The 18,406-nt window shown below is 45.6% G+C and overlaps 1 protein-coding gene across 26 annotated transcripts in view; it reads left to right on the top strand.

Moving 5' to 3' along the window:
• LARGE1 (LARGE xylosyl- and glucuronyltransferase 1) overlaps positions 1-18,406 on the top strand; it is a 634,395-nt gene that overhangs the window by 157,590 nt on the left and 458,399 nt on the right. For all 26 annotated transcript variants that reach the window (XM_015150011.3, XM_077948921.1, XM_077948914.1 and 23 more), the window contains 1 exon segment: positions 1,731-1,918. In XM_015150011.3, coding sequence (XP_015005497.1) covers positions 1,813-1,918 — 106 coding nt within the window. In that variant the 5' untranslated portion in view covers positions 1,731-1,812.

An 18,406-nucleotide genomic window follows, 5' to 3' on the forward strand; every position in this document is an offset into this window, starting at 1 on the left:
TCCTGAAGCTTGAGAGGGTGGCCTCCGGATAGAATGTGATTCCATGTATTCATTTAGCAGACGGTTGTCAGGCACCTGCAGCTGACAGGCAATATGCTAAGTCTTAAAGAATGCAAGGTGGATCTGATGGGGCGGGTACCCGTCTTCTGGAAATACTAAGGCTGGTGAGGAAAGGAGTCAGTTCAACCAGACCTTCGTCATGGCGGTATAAGGGTTACCCAAGAGGGAGGGATGCATTTGGGAATATAGAAGGGGAGAACCAAGCCAGCTGTTTTATAGACATCTGTTCCTTGGGAATCTGAGGCCTTTTATAGCTATGTGCAATGGGTGAGTTCCGCTCTGTTAGGGAGGCACTATGTGGGTTTATCTTTCTTTCCACCTATAGTCAGTGTGACTCCTATGTTAGGAGGTGGGTAGAGATGAGGTCTTAGGGTCCATTGGTTTTTTAACTCCTTTGTAGGTTTCACGATTCCCTGGTCAAATATTCAGGTGAAAGATCATGGGCCGTCCACTGTGTCTGCACTGACCTGCTCCCTCTTCCGGTGATATATCACGGCCAGTCTGCTGCCATGGTCTGAGGATATGCCCTCCCCAGGCTATCCGTTTGTTCTTATCCCTTCTCTGCATGTTTTAATGGTTTCTGTGATTCTCTGGACCTCTTCTTCCGTGTTGAAGGTGGAAGCTGTGAAGACAGTCCTTAGTGAGTGTATTTAAGCTTTCAGCTGTGATTAGGGTACAGTCCCATGCAGATGGAGGTGGTGGCCTCTCCCATCTCCTTGCCTTGGCATGTGCTCTTTAGTCGATTACCAGTGCCTTTCTCAGTCTCTTCTGCCCAGAATGCTGGAACCGCTCTGCCATCCTGACCACACACAGGGCAGTCAGCACCTTTATCTGCCCTTCCAGAGTGGTCCATGCAGATCTCAGCTTGGGGTTCTCATAGATCTTTTCTGTTGATCTATCTCATTAGACTACACTTTTTGAATCCGTTCTCTGTTCTAGTATTCTTTTTTTTTTTTTTTTTGAGATGAAGTGTCGCTTTGTCACCCAGGCTGGAGTGCAGTGGCGCCATCTCGGCTCACTGCAACCTCTGCCTCCCAGGTTCAAGCGATTCTCGTGCCTCAGCCTCCCGAGTAGCTGGGACTGCAGGCGTGCCACCATGCCCAGCTCATTTTTGTATTTTTAGTACAGATGGGGTTTCACCATGTTGACCAGCTGGTCTTGAACTCCTGATCTCAAGTGATCCACTCGTCTCAACCTCCCAAAGTGCTGAGATTACAGGAGTAAGCCACCGCGCCCAGCATGTTCTAGTCTTTTTTTGAAACACAGCGCATAGTTCGTACATGGTACATAGTAGGTGCTAACTAAATGCTCCTTTAAGTATGTTAGTTCAGGTCCCAAAGTTAACCTGTACTATAAAGTGTGCGTGTGTGTGTGTGCATGCGTGTGTGTGTGTGCATGCGTGTGTGTGTGTGCATGCGTGTGTGTGTGTGCATGCGTGTGTATGCATGCGTGTGAGAGAGAGATCTCACAGTTTTTGTCATTTACTTATTTATTTATTGTCCCAGTTTTGAAGACTGCGAGACTGTAGCATCATCTCTTGGGGTGAAAGGTTAGCAGGAAGCCTAGATCCGTCAAACCCCTTTCGGGATCTCTGAGATATTTCTCTTCCGTAACTTACATCCATCTCCAGTGCTAAGAACTCAGGCCTTCCTCTTTGCTCTTCCTTTCAGAAAGTATTATGAGGGAGGCCGAGGACTTCATGCTCCGGACAGAGAAACGGCTCTGGGATTAGGGATTGCCACTTCCGAGAGGATGCTGGGAATCTGCAGGGGGAGACGGAAATTCTTGGCTGCCTCGTTGAGTCTTCTCTGCATCCCAGCCATCACCTGGATTTACCTGTTTTCTGGGAGCTTCGAAGGTAAGAGTGGAAGCCAAAGTGAGAGGGAAGGAGGGAAGAAAGGGAACATTAGCTGTCACAGAACCCTAGCAAAGAAACTCAAAGCCATCTATTGGGAATGTGGATTTCCAGTCACGGGAAGTGATTTGTCTAGGGTCACACGGGTAGTTGGCAGCAGTCAACAATGTGAGGAGAAAAAGGGAAAAACAAGCAAAATAAGGCATACCTTGATGCGGTGGGAGGGTAGTGGGTACAGAAATGTCAAATCAAGTCAATTACTTTGTAGATAATGGGGGAAAAGGCTGGGCCCTGGAGAAATTACTGAGCTATTCATGGAGCCATATGTTTCAAGAGTTGGTCCATCTTTTCATTCATTCATTCACCCATTCAACGTCGTGGTGGTGGTGGTGTTTTTTGTTTGTTTGTGTGGGTTTTTTTGTTTTGTTTTGTTTTGTTTGAGATGGTCTCTCGCTCTGTCACCAGGCTGGAGTGCAGTGGTGCGATTGTGGCTCTCTCCAACCCCCACCTCCTAGGTTCAAGCGATTCTCTTTCCTCAGCATCCCGAGTAGCTAGGACTACAGGCGCCTGCCACCAAACCCAGCTAATTCTTATATTTTTTGTAGAAACGGGGTTTCACCATGTTGGCCAGGATGGTCTCGATCTCTTGACCTTGTGATCTGCCCACCTTGGCCTCCCAAAGTGCTGGGATTACAAGCGTGAGCCACCGTGCCTGGCTGTGTGGTTGTTGTTACTGGATGCCTGTACTAAACTTGGTGCTGAGAATATGGAGATAACAGATCTGGAGATTCACAGGATAGTGGAGGAGACAGATAGGCTAACAAACCATCGCGGCATGTTGCGATCTGCGTTGTGATGGAGGAAGGCAGGGTGCTGTGGGAGAGGGTTGTTGGAGCTGTCAGGCCTGGGCTGGGGATGAAAGATGATCAGTTACATGATGGGCCGAGCACAGGGAGGCAACAAAAGATTTGCTCTCCCCAAAGAAATAAAAACAAATGATGATCCCTGCTACTTTCCAGAAATCAGTGGGAACAGCAAGACTTGCCATTTTTCTAGCCAGCAATTTCAAATACGGTGCAATGTTTTGCCTATCAAAGATGGTTTTCTAGGCTTCAGAGAGAGAGGGAACGGCAGTGGTGAAGAGCTTACTTTATTTTTATTTACCCCCACACTTGAATTTAAGAATGAAGATCTCAAATGAAAATCTGTCTCAAGGAAGTCACAACTGTGTTTTTAAACGTTTCCTTTATGCATAATTTTATTGGCAGCTCAAGGCTACCTTTTAATTAGGATCTCCACTTCACTTTCTGAGATTTGCCTTGAGTTAGCTAGACTGAATATAAACAAGGTGGAACCGTGTGCCTGCCTAGCAGGGAGGGCTCAGGATGCTCAGCCCAGGGCTGAGGCCGGGTGACACACCCCTGTCCCTGTTCCCACCCCTGAGCTGCATCCCTGGAGCAGTCAGAACCTTCATCTAAGCAGGTAGATAGAGTCAATTATGCCATGGCAGTGGATGGTAAGTTTGTGGAAAAGGGACTAAAGAGGGGGGAAGGGAAGTTGATGTTGTTCTTGATACAAAGAAACATTCTCCCAGAGATCATGGAAAAGCCCTTTTTATGAAAGAAGGCAGAGGTACCCATGCTAGTATAGGTTTAATGAGTAAAACATTGACTTTTAACTAACTAAGCTGGTAATAATAATAATGGTATAACAATGACTACGATGACAGACACTGTGATTCTGTCATCACAGTGATGACGACAGTACAAACAACTAGTATTTTGCGTATTTCTACAGGCCAGGTATTGTTATAAGGACTTTTACATGTGTTCACTCTTTCTTCACAATGATTCTTTGTGGCAGGTACATTTAATAACACCTATTTTACAGATGGGGAGGATGAGGCAGATAAGCTTCAGTGATCTGCCCATGGCCCCAAAGGCGGTCAAGATGGAGCCCGGATTGGACTCAAGAGCTTGAGTTTTTAGCTGCAATACCATGCTATAGATTGGGGCCTCAATGAGTGATTAAACTTTGGTCAGGGATTTGACAGGGTGTCACATAGTCTGGGTGAGGAAAGTTGCAGAATTTTGATTTGCACTCTTTGGCAGAAAGCCAACACAAATTGATTTTTGGTGAAAAGGAAATTTCATAGTTAATAGGATTTGTAAGTTCAGAGATAGGGCAGGCTTCAGGCAGAGCTGGATCCAGGGGCTTTGTAGCTAGATCTCTGTCTATCCCTTTGTTCTGTTTTTCTCTGCCTTGGTTTTTCTCAGGGTGACGTTATCTACATGGAGGAAGTTTCAGGCTTGCATCCTGTCCTCACCAACCCCAGTAGAAAGAGGATTTTTTCCTTTTTCTAATTCCCTAATAGTGCCTCTGTTGCCTGTGGTAACTCCTGAAACCAGTCACTGTGGTTATGGGAGGGTACTGAGGGAAGCTGGTACTTTTTTGTTAACTTGAAGCCCTGTGCCTATTTCTGGTCACAGGATGATGGAGAGTTGCTTAAAATACATGGGGTGAGATTGGGTGACTGGGATGGCCACCAAAGGCAAATGGCATGGTTTCCCAAAGAGAAGAGATTAGAAATTGATCTGGAGTATGGACAATTCGTAACTGTCTGTGTTTATGGTTAGATGTGTTTATGGTCAGTTTGAAGGCAGCTTAGAACCATCATGACCAGTGGAGTGACTGCGATCACTAACTGAGCAATTTGAACAGACTGGCAGATGGATTATGGGAAACTGGAAAGATCATGAAAATACTTTGAGGCAGCATGACAGACTGGGTGTAGATGCTGTATCTATCAACATGATCCTTTAGAATGAACCCCACGCTTGGGACCAGATCACAAGCTGCATTTAGTAGGGGCTGGGTGATGTGGGCATGTTAACACGGTATTTTAGCTAGGATGACAAAGGCAACAGATTTCTGTTACTGAGTGTCAGTGTGCATTAGGGCTGCTGCATTTGTATTTGTGGACTCTACACTGTAAGGACAATCTAGATGAGGCAGCACACTTAGGAAAATCCAGGTGAGTGACAGAGCCTGTTCACATCTGTTTATGTAAGAAATGGTGGGAAGAATTGAGGATGTTTACCTTGGAGAAGCAGAGGCTCAGGGTGTACATGCTTAGCTTCAGCAAACAGACAAAGGGCTGTCCCCTGAAAGAGACATTGGGATTGCTCTGGTGGCCCCAAACCTACAGAGGGACATGGCAAGGAGCCAGATGTCAAGCTCCTCATGATGAGGACAATTCTGTCCAGAGCTGGAATGAGCTGCCCAGGGGGGTAGTGAAACACCTGGCATGAGAGATGCAGAAACAGAAGTCCAGTATCGTGAGAGGGAGCTGAGCGAGAGGGGCAGTTACACAAGGTGACCCATCTGACCCCTCCTGACCCAGAGATCCTGAGGCTCTGGGAAAGGCTGAGTATTTGTCAGAATACAAAGGCAATAATACCTCCATGAAGCTCCCTGCCGGTTGCCGCAGACATCAGTGCATTTCCCAAAAGGCCCGCAGAGACATTATTTTCTCTGTAATTAAACATCACAACAACGTCACAATCCATTTATTGACACCCTTGAGTTTTTGGTTCTGTGGCAGGTGAAGCCATAAATAAGGGGCAGAGTTGCTGCCTGTATTCATGGAAATACTATTCATACTTTATGTGGGTTTATTTATTTTTCGACTCTGTTTAATTTCAATGGATCTTCTGAGAGCAGAGCCAAGAACTCCCTCCGAGATGTGGATGCTCTCAGCATAGGGTTTTGGAGTTGGATTACACGCCACAGCGTGATATATTGAGAGAGCCCTGGAGGGGGTCAGCTGTCTCAGGATCTCAAATCAGCTCAGCCAGAGGAGCTGGGTGATCTGGGGCACACTTGCTCTTCATGCTAGGCCTTCTTTTCTTCCAATGTGAAATGAAATTGTCGCCTGTACGCAGCAGGGCGCTGACATTCTACCTACGAGCTTTTTTTTTTTTTTTGAGACGGAGTCTCGCTCTGTCGCCCAGGCTGGAGTGCGGTGGCGCGATCTCAGCTCACTGCAACCTCCGCCTCCCGGGTTCACGCCATTCTCCTGCCTCAGCCTCCTGAGTAGCTGGGACTACAGGCGCCCGCCACCACGCCCGGCTAATTTTTTGTATTTTTAGTAGAGATGGAGTTTCACCGTGTTAGCCAGGATGGTCTCGATCTCCCGACCTCGTGATCTGCCCGCCTCGGCCTCCCAAAGTACTGGGATTACAGGCGTGAGCCACTGCGCCTGGCCTTCAAGCTTCTGATTCTAACATCTGATGTAAGTGAATTGAAAATGACCAGACTCTTCCCTGATTAAGGGGAACTATGACACTAAGAGGGAGTCAGTTATTGTGATTTGCTCCTAAGCGTGGAAGCAGAATCAATGCATAAATGTTATGGGGAGGCAGGCATTATCTCCCTGTAAGAAAAAACACCTGTTCCAGCAACTCAGTTGTCAGGCACGGAGTTCACCATCTGGGAAAGAGATGAGATTCCCATTCCTTGAGATACCTTTCGAAGGCCCAGTGACCACTGGTAAAGGACACTTATCAGGTGGTGTTTTTGTTAGTGCGTTAACCCCTTAGTTCTCAAACCCAACTCCTTGTTTTTTCTTTCTTTCCCTGTCCACCTTTCTTTCTCTTGACACCTCAGTCAGCATTCCCAGCTCCACGCTGTTCAGGCCCTAAACTTGGGAGTAATCCTTGTCTCCCTTCATGCACTCCGTGTCTCGGATGCCACCTCCTGTTGAGTGTAAGCTTGGCCTTGTAGCTGCGTCAGTTGTTTCCCGGTTTTCACCACTGCTGTCGCCCTGGCTCTGCCATTCCTCCTTTGTGATTAGGACTAAACACAACAGCCCACTTTCTTGCAGGTCATCTTCGTTCTTCAGAGTCCTCAGTGCTAAATCACAGCACCTCTCTGCTCCTTCTCAGCCCCTCTGGCCCATCCCTAACCCCCACCATCCTGCCTCCCATCATCTGGCATCCTCTGCCCAGCCACGCCGGATTCCTGTAAGTCCTGGCGTACATCGCCCTCTGTGGGCTCTGCTCTTCCCACCTGCTCTTCCTGCTCCCTGACACCCTCTATTGCTCTTGTTTCCTTCCTCTCCTTTGCGTGGCTGCCTTGATCCTTGGTTCTCAGCTGAAACACAATTAATGTCTCCTGACCCTTAACTAGCGGGCTTCCTCGGCTCCCATTTACCTAACTCCTTGTATGTACCCTTAATACTCAGGGCTCTTTATTTTTCTTGTTTTTATAATCTTTTGTTTTCACAAGAGATTGACAAGTATTGGGAACGGAGGGAGCAGGTCTCTTTAGCCTGCCCTTCCACCTCTAGCACCTACTGCAGTGCTGGGAGAAGATTTGCTCCCCAGATGTTTGTTGAATGAATGAGTGAATGAACACATGTGCCCTCCTCTGGCTTGGAGTGCTGACAGGTCTCATCATTGCCTCCTGGATCCACTGTGGACTCGTTACCATGACTCTGGGGTCTTCCACAATTGTTTTTTCCCCAATCTATACTGTCTGTCTTCAGGGTATAATACCCTGTTAAACTCCCTGAGAAAACTACTTCTCTGATTCTTAATTTCCACTCTTGCGTTCTTTCTGCCCACTATTCAGTTCTTTTTTTCCATAACCCTCCCTCCCAGCCAACACCTTCGATGCCCATATTCAATGTCACTTTTCCCCTAATGCCAGATCCCATGTAGAAACCTCTATGACCAGCACTTATTGAGAGAGATTTTGCTTGTTTGCTGTCCTTCTAACCACTTACCTATGCGTTTCTTGAGAGAAGGGAGTGTTTTACTCATCGTTACACTCCCAGTGTCGAACTGAGCACTCACTCCTAATGTGTCCTTAGTGAATGTTTCCTGAGAAGGGCTCTGGTATGGAGGGATGCAGGAGCCACCGGTAGGAAAGGGCTCCTGGTGCTGTGAGCATCTGTGATTTCTGAGACCTGAGGACATGGTTCCTTTCATTTGGTCGTGATGTTAATTCTAGGACGGGAATAAATCTGCTCAACTACAGCCCCATTAGAATTTAGAGCCTGCCTGTTATTTTCTGTCAGAATCACCTTTTCTCAGAGCCCAGTGGGTTTTATTGTGGGATGTGGTTCTTCTTTTCTGTCCATCAAGGAGATACGTTCAGCTATTAAGAGACTTATCAGCATGTGGAAAAAGGGTGCTTTTCAGCCATTCAGAAAACTCTTCACACATGCTGCCCTCTGATAATTCATAACCAGTTCAGTGCAAGGTTTCCCATTGTCAGGGAGGCAGGCCGGGACAATGTGGGTGTTATTTAAAAGCAAATGTCTTCAGAGGATGCAAAGTCCCGAACACTTAAAACCAGTGTCATGAAAAGGCAGAGCATCTTCACTTCTGAACTGATATCAGCCTGTACCCCTGTTTTGTCATCCTGAAGCCCGAGTTCACTGTTCGTTCCATTTTTATCAATATGAACCCCCTTTGAAATGAATGTTTTTGAGTGTTGTCACAGTAAATTTCAACAGAAAGAAATGAGGTCCCGATACTGGGCCATTTTGAAGAGTTAGAGTGAGAATGAAAGAATTTTAAGTTAAAGCTTTTTCTTTGCATTATTATTATGGGGGAATCCCAGGGCACTTGTGTGGTGGAATAGGCAAGATGAGGGCGGTGCATTTTACCCAAGGAGGGCTTGTCCAGACATGAGTGATTCCCCATCCCTGTGTCTGCTCCCCCATCTCTCAGCCCAGACAGAGAGTGAGCTGGAAGGTCTGGGAAGTCAGACTGTACAGGGTACTGGTGAATATTCTACTGGAGCTTTCAGTATCCCCCAAGTCTAGGCTATGCAGCAGCTTTGGCAGGAAAGCCTATTTTTGCTGTCCTGCCAGTGGTCCAGATGTATCATTTAATAAGGGTATGACGGAGTATAAGAACATAGGATGCTGAATGCAAAATGAAACGCGACTTACAATACAAAAGTTGTGTTTTTAAAAAAATGGATCAAAAATGAAGAGCTTTTTCAGCCAATGCTTAATAACTGTTAATGCTGAGCTTGAGCGAACTCTTGCAACAAATGAGAATAGTGCCCAGGTGACACGTGCATCCTGAAAAATGCCCAGTGCGTGTGTCTGTAGTTCTTACCTTAGGACTATTAAGAGTCTCTTTAAGGTCTTGCCATCTGAGAGGGCAGTAAAGCCTATCCCAGTTATTTGTGAGATGGTTACAAAGATGACCTCTACTTTCCTTTTTCCTTTTTTTTTTGAGATGGAGTCTTGCTCTGTTGCCCCAGCTGGAGTGCAGTGACACAATCTCAGCTCATTGCAACCTCTGCCTCCCAGGTTCAAGCAATTCTCCTGCCTCAGTCTCCTGAGTAGTTGGGACTACAGGTGCCTGCCACCACAGTTGGCTAATTTTTTTGTATTTTTAGTAGAGATGCGGTTTCACCACCTTGGCCAGGCTGGTCTTGAACTCCTGACCTCAGGTGATCCACCCACCTTCGCCTTCCAAAGTGCTGGGATTAAGGGCATGAGCCACTGCGCCTGACCTGACCTCTACTTTTCTTATACACATCCTTTGATCTTAAAGTAGTATTGGCCATCCTGCTAGGGTGGAAAAAAATGACCCTGCTGCATCTGTTGGCTGTATCTCCTTTAAGAGGTCATGGCAAGAGGCCTGGACCAGGACTCAGGAAATGTGGTTGCCATGATTCCCAACATGCAACTTGTATGAGTTTTCTGTGGCTGCTGTAAGAAACCACCACAAACTTAGTGGCTTAAAAAACCCATACATTCGTTATCTTACAGTTCTAGAGGTCAGAAGCTCAAAATCATTCTCACTGGGCTAAAGTCAAGGTGTTGGCAAGGCTGGTTCCTTCTGTAGGCTCCAATGAAGAATCTGTCTCCTGGTCTTTTTAAGCTTCTTGAGGCTGCCCACTTTCCTTGGCTTGTGGCGCCTTCCTCCATCCCCAAGGCCAGCAGTGTGGCATCTTCAAATCTTTCTCTCTGACACTGACCTCTACTTCTATTGTTACTTTTCCTTCTCTGACTGTGACTCTCCTACCCCCCTCTTATGATGACCCTTGTAATTATCATTATTATTATTATTACTGTTTTTTGTGTGTGTGTGTGACGGAGTCTCGCTCTGTCACCAGGCTAGAGTGCAGTGGTTCATTCTCAGTTCACTGCAACTTCCGACTCCCTGGTTCAAGTGATTCTCCTGCCTCAGCCTCCCAAGTAGCTGGGATTACAGGCACGTGCCACCATGCCCAGGTAGTTTTTGTATTTTTAGTAGAGATGGGGTTTCACCATGTTGGCCAAGATAGTTTCTATCTCCTGACCTCATGATCCACCCACCTTGGCCTCCCAAAATGCTGGGATTACAGGCGTGAGCCACCCCGCCCGGCCGGACCCTTGTAATTATATTGAGCCTACCCAGAAAATCCAAGATAACTCCCCTATCTGAAAATCCTTAATTTAATGGTACTAGCGAAGCCCTTTTGGCCATGGAAGATGACATATTCATTGGCCATGGGGATTAGGATGTGGACATCTTTTGAGGGGTCATTGTTCCACCTTCCATACCACTTTCCCATAGTCCCGTGCTCCCACATCCTCTCCATCCTCTTCTTGTGCTTTATGGATAGAGCAGAGATGATGTGCCATGCACTTTTCATATGGACATCTTATCCTTCCCTTGGAGTTTTGGGTTCTTGCATTTGAATTTGACATACATGTATCCAACATTTCATTTACAGCTCATGAGAAAGGCATTGTATTCAGATGTATTGGTCTGAATCGTCTGAATGATTTAAGACCATAATACTTCATCTATGATTGGTGTTTAATCAGTAACTGATGATCAGTTAAGGTTTTCTGAAAAGATAAGTTCAGAATATCTGCTCTTTGTTGCGGGTTTCCTGGTTTTAAGTCAATTGTATTTTATTTTATTTGTTGATTTTGGATACGAACTTAACAAAAGGAGGGAGGATTTTATTCCGAGGGTCCTTTTGATGTCTGAATAGGTCTCTCAGTTTTAAGAAAAGGATAGCCATTTATGTAACTACTTTGGAAAACTTACCCAAAGTATCACCAAGCAAAGCCAAGCATACCACATGATCCCTTAGCTCTACCCCTAGCCATACACCCAAGAGAAATGCACGTAGGTGGGAACAAAAGACTAGTACTAGAGTGCTCACATCAGTGTTATTTATAACAGCACCAGACAGGAAACTATGAAATGTTCATGAACACTAAAATGCATAGTGGGACTGGGTGTGGTGGCTCATGCCTATAATCCCAGCACTTTGGGAGGCCAACACGGGCAGATTACTTGAGGCCAGGAGCTCAAGACCAGCCTGACCAACATGGCGAACGCCCTTCTCTCTACTAAAAATACAAAATCACTGGGCATGGTAGTAATTAGGTAGTAATTAGCGTGCCTATAGCCCCACCTGATAGGGAGGCTGAGGCAGGAGAATCGCTTGAACCCTGGAGGCAAATGTTCCAGTGAGCCAAGATCATGCCACTGCACTCCAGCCTGGGCAACAGAGCAAGACTCTGTCTCAAAAAAAAAAAAAAAAAGAAAAGAATTGTGGCACATTTATATACTGAAGTACTATAGAGTGATGAAAATGAAAGTACTCTCAGTATTGAGCAAAAGAAGACAGACACAAAATAATACATACTATAGGATTCCAATTATACCAATTCAGAAACGGGCAAAGATTAATGTAGGCTCTTACCAACCCAGATGGTGGTTAACTCTGGTAGGGAGGGTAGAACAGAGACTGGGGCAGGGCCCAAGGAAGACTTTAGGATGCTGCTAATAATTTAATTTTAATTTTAACCTATGTGATGATTATATAGCTGGGCTCACTTTATGATAATTCACCAAGTATTTCACTCAGGACTTGTTCATTTTTCTGAATATGTTATTTTAATTTTCAAAAAACTATGCAAATCTTGATGGTAGCAGAATTTGAAGTGATTTTGTAAGTTTTGCATTGTTTTTAGATGACAGGAATTTTATTAACCTTTGGGATTTATGAATCTATGTCATTGTTCAACTTTGAAGTTCAAATGCTTTTTAAGAATGAAACTTTTCTTTAGGGATCGTTGTTTAACACTTCTATGTTATGACATTGGCTTTTTTCCTTTCTGATATACCTTACCATTTGGACAGATATTTACCCTGTGAGAGTGGATCACAGCCCTGACTTCAAGATCTGAAATTTACTCATGAAATCCCTAACCTGTATGAGTGTTTTCATCAGTTGGAAACAAGACCAGTATTCTTACCAGCTCTTGCAATGACACGGCTCTAATTAATATTAAAACAATATTACTGCTTGATATTGACCCCAAGCCACATTAGATAATGTTCTTCTTTGTGTTATTCAACAAACAGGCATTTTCATATAATCTTGATTCCTGGAAATGGAAAAAAAAAACCCTTTTATTATTGTATTGTGGAAGATATAGAAACACAATAAGGAAATGTACTATTTAAACTATAACGATAATGGAAACTGTAGCAATCGTTTCTATTTATCGCATGTTAAACCAAGATTGGCTGCATCTGGCTTGCACTTGTGTTGGGTTTGGCCCGCCTACTGCTTTTACCATTTCTGAATTTGTTGCTAATGGTTAAACATTGAGAGATTGCACATACAAAGCCATGATTTTTGGCTTTCCCTAAAAAAAATGAAAAGATCTGCAAAACCAGACCCTCATTTCATCATAGTAGCTACTGGATGGAGCTGAGTACTGGCTATCCATGTACACAGTGCTCGGATGATCCCTTTTGGCACGGTCTCCATCCTTCCCTGTTGATCCCTGTGTCATCCCTGCACTGTTGTTTACATAGAACAGAATTGAGAGGGAAGAGCTTCTGGTATCTGCATATGGCAGTGGTTGACCCTGTCTGGCTCACTTAGACTTTTGAGTTTCCACCTTTTGGCCTGGTGCTGGGCTAGGAATTTTACACATATTGTCTCATTTATTCCCCCAAACAACTTCATCCTCGTCCCATTTTATAGATGAGGAAACTGAGGCTCAGGGACATTGTACCGTTTGAGTAAGACCACCAAGATAGCAAGCAAGGGAGCCTGTCCTTGTCTAAAAAAGTCCTTTACTCTGTAGTCACCCAAGAACTTGCAGATATAGAAACAACTGGTAGATAACATTTCAAAGTCAATAAGCTCAAGCTTTAAACAAGGACAAAACAAACCCTGAGACAAGTGAAAATGGGGTATCTTGGACAAGAGAGAAGACACACGATCTTCTGTGGCTAGCAGGATTCTTATAAACCAGTATAACGAAAAAATTCAGGTAATTCTTTAATGCAGTTTGCATTTTGTTTCTGTCATAGACTCATACAATTAAGAGAAGGAATGGACATTAGGAGTCATCTAGGCAGGCTTACAACCTAAGCAGATAAAACCTTTGAAAATTACAGAAGGACTTTTTATAGGGCAAATGTTGATGGTTGAGGGAACATAGCCCCCAAGGACAAGGGGATGGGAGTTTGAATTTTAGTAGACACCATTTAAATCACAGAGTGAAATAGACAAGTTACTCAACATCATTGCAGGTCAGTTTCTTCTCCATTAAAAGGAGAGCACAGGGCTGGGTGCTGTGGCTCACACCTGTAATCCTAGCACTTTGGGAGGCCGAGGCAGGTGGATCACCTGAGGTCGGGAGTTCAAGACCAGCCTGACCAACATGGAGAAACCCCGTCTCTACTGAAAATACAAAATTAGCTGGGCGTGGTGGCTCATGCCTGTAATCCCAGCTACTCGGGAGGCTGAGACAGGAGAATCTCTTGAACCCGGGAGGCGGAGGTTGCAGTGAGCCGAGATCGCGCCATTTCACTCCAGCCTGGGCAACAAGAGCGAAACTCCATCTCAACAAAAAGAGGAGAGCACAACCTGTAGCTTACACCGCTGTTATAAAGACTAAATATCCTGTTATATCCGACAGTGATCATTTAACAAATCTTTGTTTTTCCTTTCATTCTCGTATTTTTCTAGAATCCTGGAAAGGCTCCTGGGAGGGATGCAAAACATCACCCACCTGGTCCAGAGAGAGCCTTGTTTTGCAACTGAGGAACTGAAACCTAGAAAACTGTGGTATAATGAATCTCACGGCCTCAGCAGCCTTCTTCAGGCATTAGAAAGGGGCAGGGGGAGACTCCCTAACATACTATAGCTGTGGTCATAAATGCACTGGCACTTTCTTGTGAATGCATTGGCCATGTTTGGAGAAAATTAAATTATTTCACCAAAATGACCTGTAGTGAGAACTTTAAAGAACAAAAAGGAAAGGGCCATCCTCTGATGCAGAGTTTAATCCCTTTCCTAACAGATTTGTCGGATGCGGCTGTATAAGTCCCAGTCCTCCTTTTAAATGCTGTGTGTCCACACTGAGTCACTGAACCTCTCTTACCCCAAATTGCCTCTGCATAAATTGGGGGTGCTGTGGAGGGTTTTTGCAAAGATGAAAAGGAGTCCATGGTGCCTAGCATGGATTAGGTTTTGCTGAGTGTTCATAAGTGCAACAAAGAAAAATAAAGCAGAGTGAGATGCTAGTGCCAGGGCAATGGGCTTGGTGAGGAGTGGGGAAAGGGAAGTGCTGTGTTAGTAGGGTGATCTGGGCAGGCCTCTCTTACAGGTGACATTAAACAGAACCAGGTGGCGAGGGGAAGGAAAAACGTTTGGTCGAAGAGCAAGAGATAGAGAGTGCTTGGTGCTTTTGTAGGATGCCAAGGAGGAGTCTGGGTGGCCGGAGAGAAATAGAAGAGAGGAGAAGCAACATGGTTGATGAGGTCTGGCGGAGAAGCGACATGGTGGATGAGGTCAGGAGGAGAAGTGACATGGTTGATGAGGTCTGGAGGAGAATCAACATGGTGGATGAGGTCAGGAAGCGTAGGCGGGGACCTATCACAGGCCTGCAAAGTGGATCTAGGCACCTTGACCTCTGGCTTCTCATTCCTTGTTCTCCTCTGCTCAGGAAGCTTAGTCCTTGCAATTTGGACTTGCCTCTAGCTGCTAATCAAAGTTCAGAGGAACCTGAGAGAGTATTTCCTCTTCTTGCCTATAAGGAGGTCACCTAGATCTCTGGTTCCAGCATTTGCTAGCTGGTAAGAATCACCTGGGGCATTTGTTTAACATATAGACTCCCAGTCCACCCTGGGGCACTTAATGAACCAGACAGCCCAGAATCCTGCCCTAGATCTACTAAATGGGGTTCCTCAGGGGAGGCGCCCAGGTGTCTGTATTTTTAACAAGTGCCTCTCTTCTGGCCCGTTTGAGAAGTTTGACCTGGATAAAGTACAGCCTCTGGGTTCCTGGTCTCAGCTCCCCTCCTCCTCTCCTGGGCTCTGAGACTTGGATTTAATAATAACCAGCGTGGTAACGACATTGCTGATGGAGTGCCTACTGTTTGTCTTGCCCAACAGCCTCACTCCCTATTTTTATCTCCTCTGGGTTAAATCCTAGTCTCCACACCAAGTGCCTGGCCACTATGTTGTTTGTACTTCTGTTAATCATTTATTATGTTGAATTGCACTTCATTTATATAGCATACTTCCTTTTTAGAACTTTCCTGTGGACTCTAATAACATCGCCTAGAAAAGTGCCCAGCACTTACCGAGTGCTGGCAAAATCATTGTTATTATTATTTGTTTGGATTTCACACACTTCAGATAGTGAGGACTCACCTTTCCATAGTCATATCCGAATCCTTAGTCTTCGGCAAAATACCTGAAATAGAGTAGATGCTCAATGAATCTTGAAGTGCCAGAAATAAAAATAATATTAGTTACTTTTTATGGAGCATTTATTGTACATCAAGCACAAGTCCTTGACTTGTAGTAACTAGTTTCTTCCGCAGAACTGTCCTATGAGGTAGGTACTAATATTCTTTTTTTTTTTTTTTTTGAGACGGAGTCTTGCTCTGTCGCCTAGGCTGGAGTGCAGTGGCGCGATCTCTGCTCACTGCAAGCTCCGCCTCCCGTGTTCACGCCATTCTCCTGCCTCAGCCTCCCGTGTAGCTGGGACTACAGGCGCCGGCCACCGCGTCCGGCTAATTTTGGTGCTAATATTCTTATTGTGCAGATGGGGGAACAGAGGCACAGAGAAGTTTGATAATAGGTAAAGCTGAGATTGAACCCAGGCAGGCGTGTCTTCTGTGATCTCTCTAAGGTTTCTTTCATTTCTTAAATGGACATGATTCTAGATCTCCTTTTTTCTGGGTAAGTTTGCTCTCTCCTGCTTAGTTCTCTATAGAGATTCGGTAGAGTCGGTTCTCTCCCTGTGTATGAATAATGCTTCACAGATTCTAAGAAATGAACTAGATCGGAACTTCCACCCAGGCTTAGTGGGCTCGGTTGTGTTGACTTTTGTCACTTTTCAAGCCATGCGTTTTCTTTGCCTCCTGGGATCATGTGCCAGTTGCCTTGGCTCCTGTGGCTGATGGATGATTAGATCCAGCCTTTCAGGGCAGATCAGGGTCAGCCTGCTCCAAGCAGAAGCAAAAACCAGGCCCTTGCCTTTCCTTTCCTAGAAGCCGTACCTGTGAGTTAGCGGTTCTCAAAATGCTGCACTTAGCTCACTTGAGAGCAGTTTGAGGGCAGATTGGTCCTTGGACTCTTCAGATCCCCAGTGCAGACATGAATATACGTCTTCTGGGTGCTCAGATTGTCAGGCACACACAGGCACTGGTTCTGAGCCAACACTGAAGGAGACAGGTCTGAGAGAGACAAGCACCTCACCCACGGCTTAATTTCATGTTTTGGATAAACACTGAGAAGTGAGTGGCATGAAGGGGCGGATAAGCAAAGATCGCCGAGAGTGAGTATTTACAAAATTTTTTCATTTTGCTCTCACCAGTCTTCTTCCTAATAGCTCTTGCTGCTCTGATGGCTCTCTGACAAATAGAAAGGAGCCTGTTTTCCCTTTGGTCCACACCTCTGCTCCAGACAATCCCTGTCTTGCATTCCAGATGCTTCAGTGACAGGTAGTCATCAGAAAGAGACCCTGGGATTGTATTTTTCTTGGCTTCTTTGCTTGTTCTGTTCCCCGGGTGAAATCCCTCAGCTCCTTCAGGCTTCGAGGCATTTCCTTCCTTCTGTCCTTAGCGTGGGATAATAGAAGTTAATACTTGGTGGGGCTTTGCTGTGTGTGCTTCTCTAAAGCACTTGCATTTATGTTGATGACACATCACCCAGGGAGGCACTAGCATAACCCTCCTTTTAGAGGGAAAGGCAGGTGCAGTATGTTGAGAAACTTGCCCTAGGTCCCAACCTGCGAGTGGCAGAGCCGCTTGTGTGGCCTGGAGCCCACGTTCTCACCCACCATACACACAGTGCATCTTGCTGCCTGTTTTCCCTCCTCCTTCTCCCTCCCTTCTGTAGCAGTCATTCGGCTGTAGTTCCTCCTCTGTGTTGAGCACCGTACCAGTGAGCAGGAAACAGGGACGAATGAGGTGTTTTCCTGGGCGTGAGCGTGGCAGAGCCATCCAGAAGTCCAAGTGTGTCCCCGGTGCAATGAGAACACAGTACACAAGGCCTAATGGGGCCCCGTAGGGCCAGAGGTCAGGAGAGGGCATCGTGGCAGCAGGCATGCTCTGGTGACCCATGAGAAAGCACATTGTCGTTTGGTAAGACACAGAGGAGCCACACAGGCTGGGCAAGAGGGAGACTAGCAGCTCCCAGGTATGCCAGGCATCCCCATTCCATTCCCATCACAGAGAGCATCCACCTCCTGGGAGGGGGGGATAGTAGGACTGGAGCGGACGTGGGCTTTGCAGTCAGAACACTCTGGGTTTGAAACCTGTCTGTTCCACTTACTAGCTGGGTGACCATGGGCTTGTCTCTTGCCTTCTGTAAGTTTTCTCATGTATAAGTGGAAACAACAATACCGTCCTCACAGATGTATGTGAAAGTCTAAGAATGATGACTTTTGCAGGCAACTGACACATATTAGGCTCTCAGCAAATTGCAGATACTTGTTTTATTTCTTTCTTTTTTGAGGGTATCATGTATTGATAAACTTCAGATCTGTGATTGCAAATAAAATAGAGTATTAAAAGAGTCTGTTGCGGCATATAGTTGTTGCTCAATAAATATAAAGCAAAGGCTTAATTTGCACACAGTTGGACTGGATGCATAGCCAGCAGGGCATGATGGAAAATTGCACAAAATGACAATTGAGTGTGGCTAAGTGGATTGCTCAGGGTCGCTCAGCTGGTACGTGAAAGAGCTCACTTTCTTGTTGAATCTCCATAACAGCCCTGTGAGTCAAGCTGGGCTAACATTTTCTGTGTCTTAGAGAAAATGAAAACCCAGGGAAGGTGAATGTCTTGTGCAAGTCAAATGACTGGATCCTAGAATAATGAACTTCATCACTAAATAGCCATGTGACAAGTCGAGGACTCCCTTTCCTCATCTGTAAAATGGGGGTGGTGATATCTGCCCTGACCACCTCAAAGAGTTGTGA

This window comes from Macaca mulatta, chromosome 10, assembly GCF_049350105.2.
Source record: "Macaca mulatta isolate MMU2019108-1 chromosome 10, T2T-MMU8v2.0, whole genome shotgun sequence".
In the NCBI taxonomy this organism is placed as follows: domain Eukaryota; kingdom Metazoa; phylum Chordata; class Mammalia; order Primates; family Cercopithecidae; genus Macaca; species Macaca mulatta.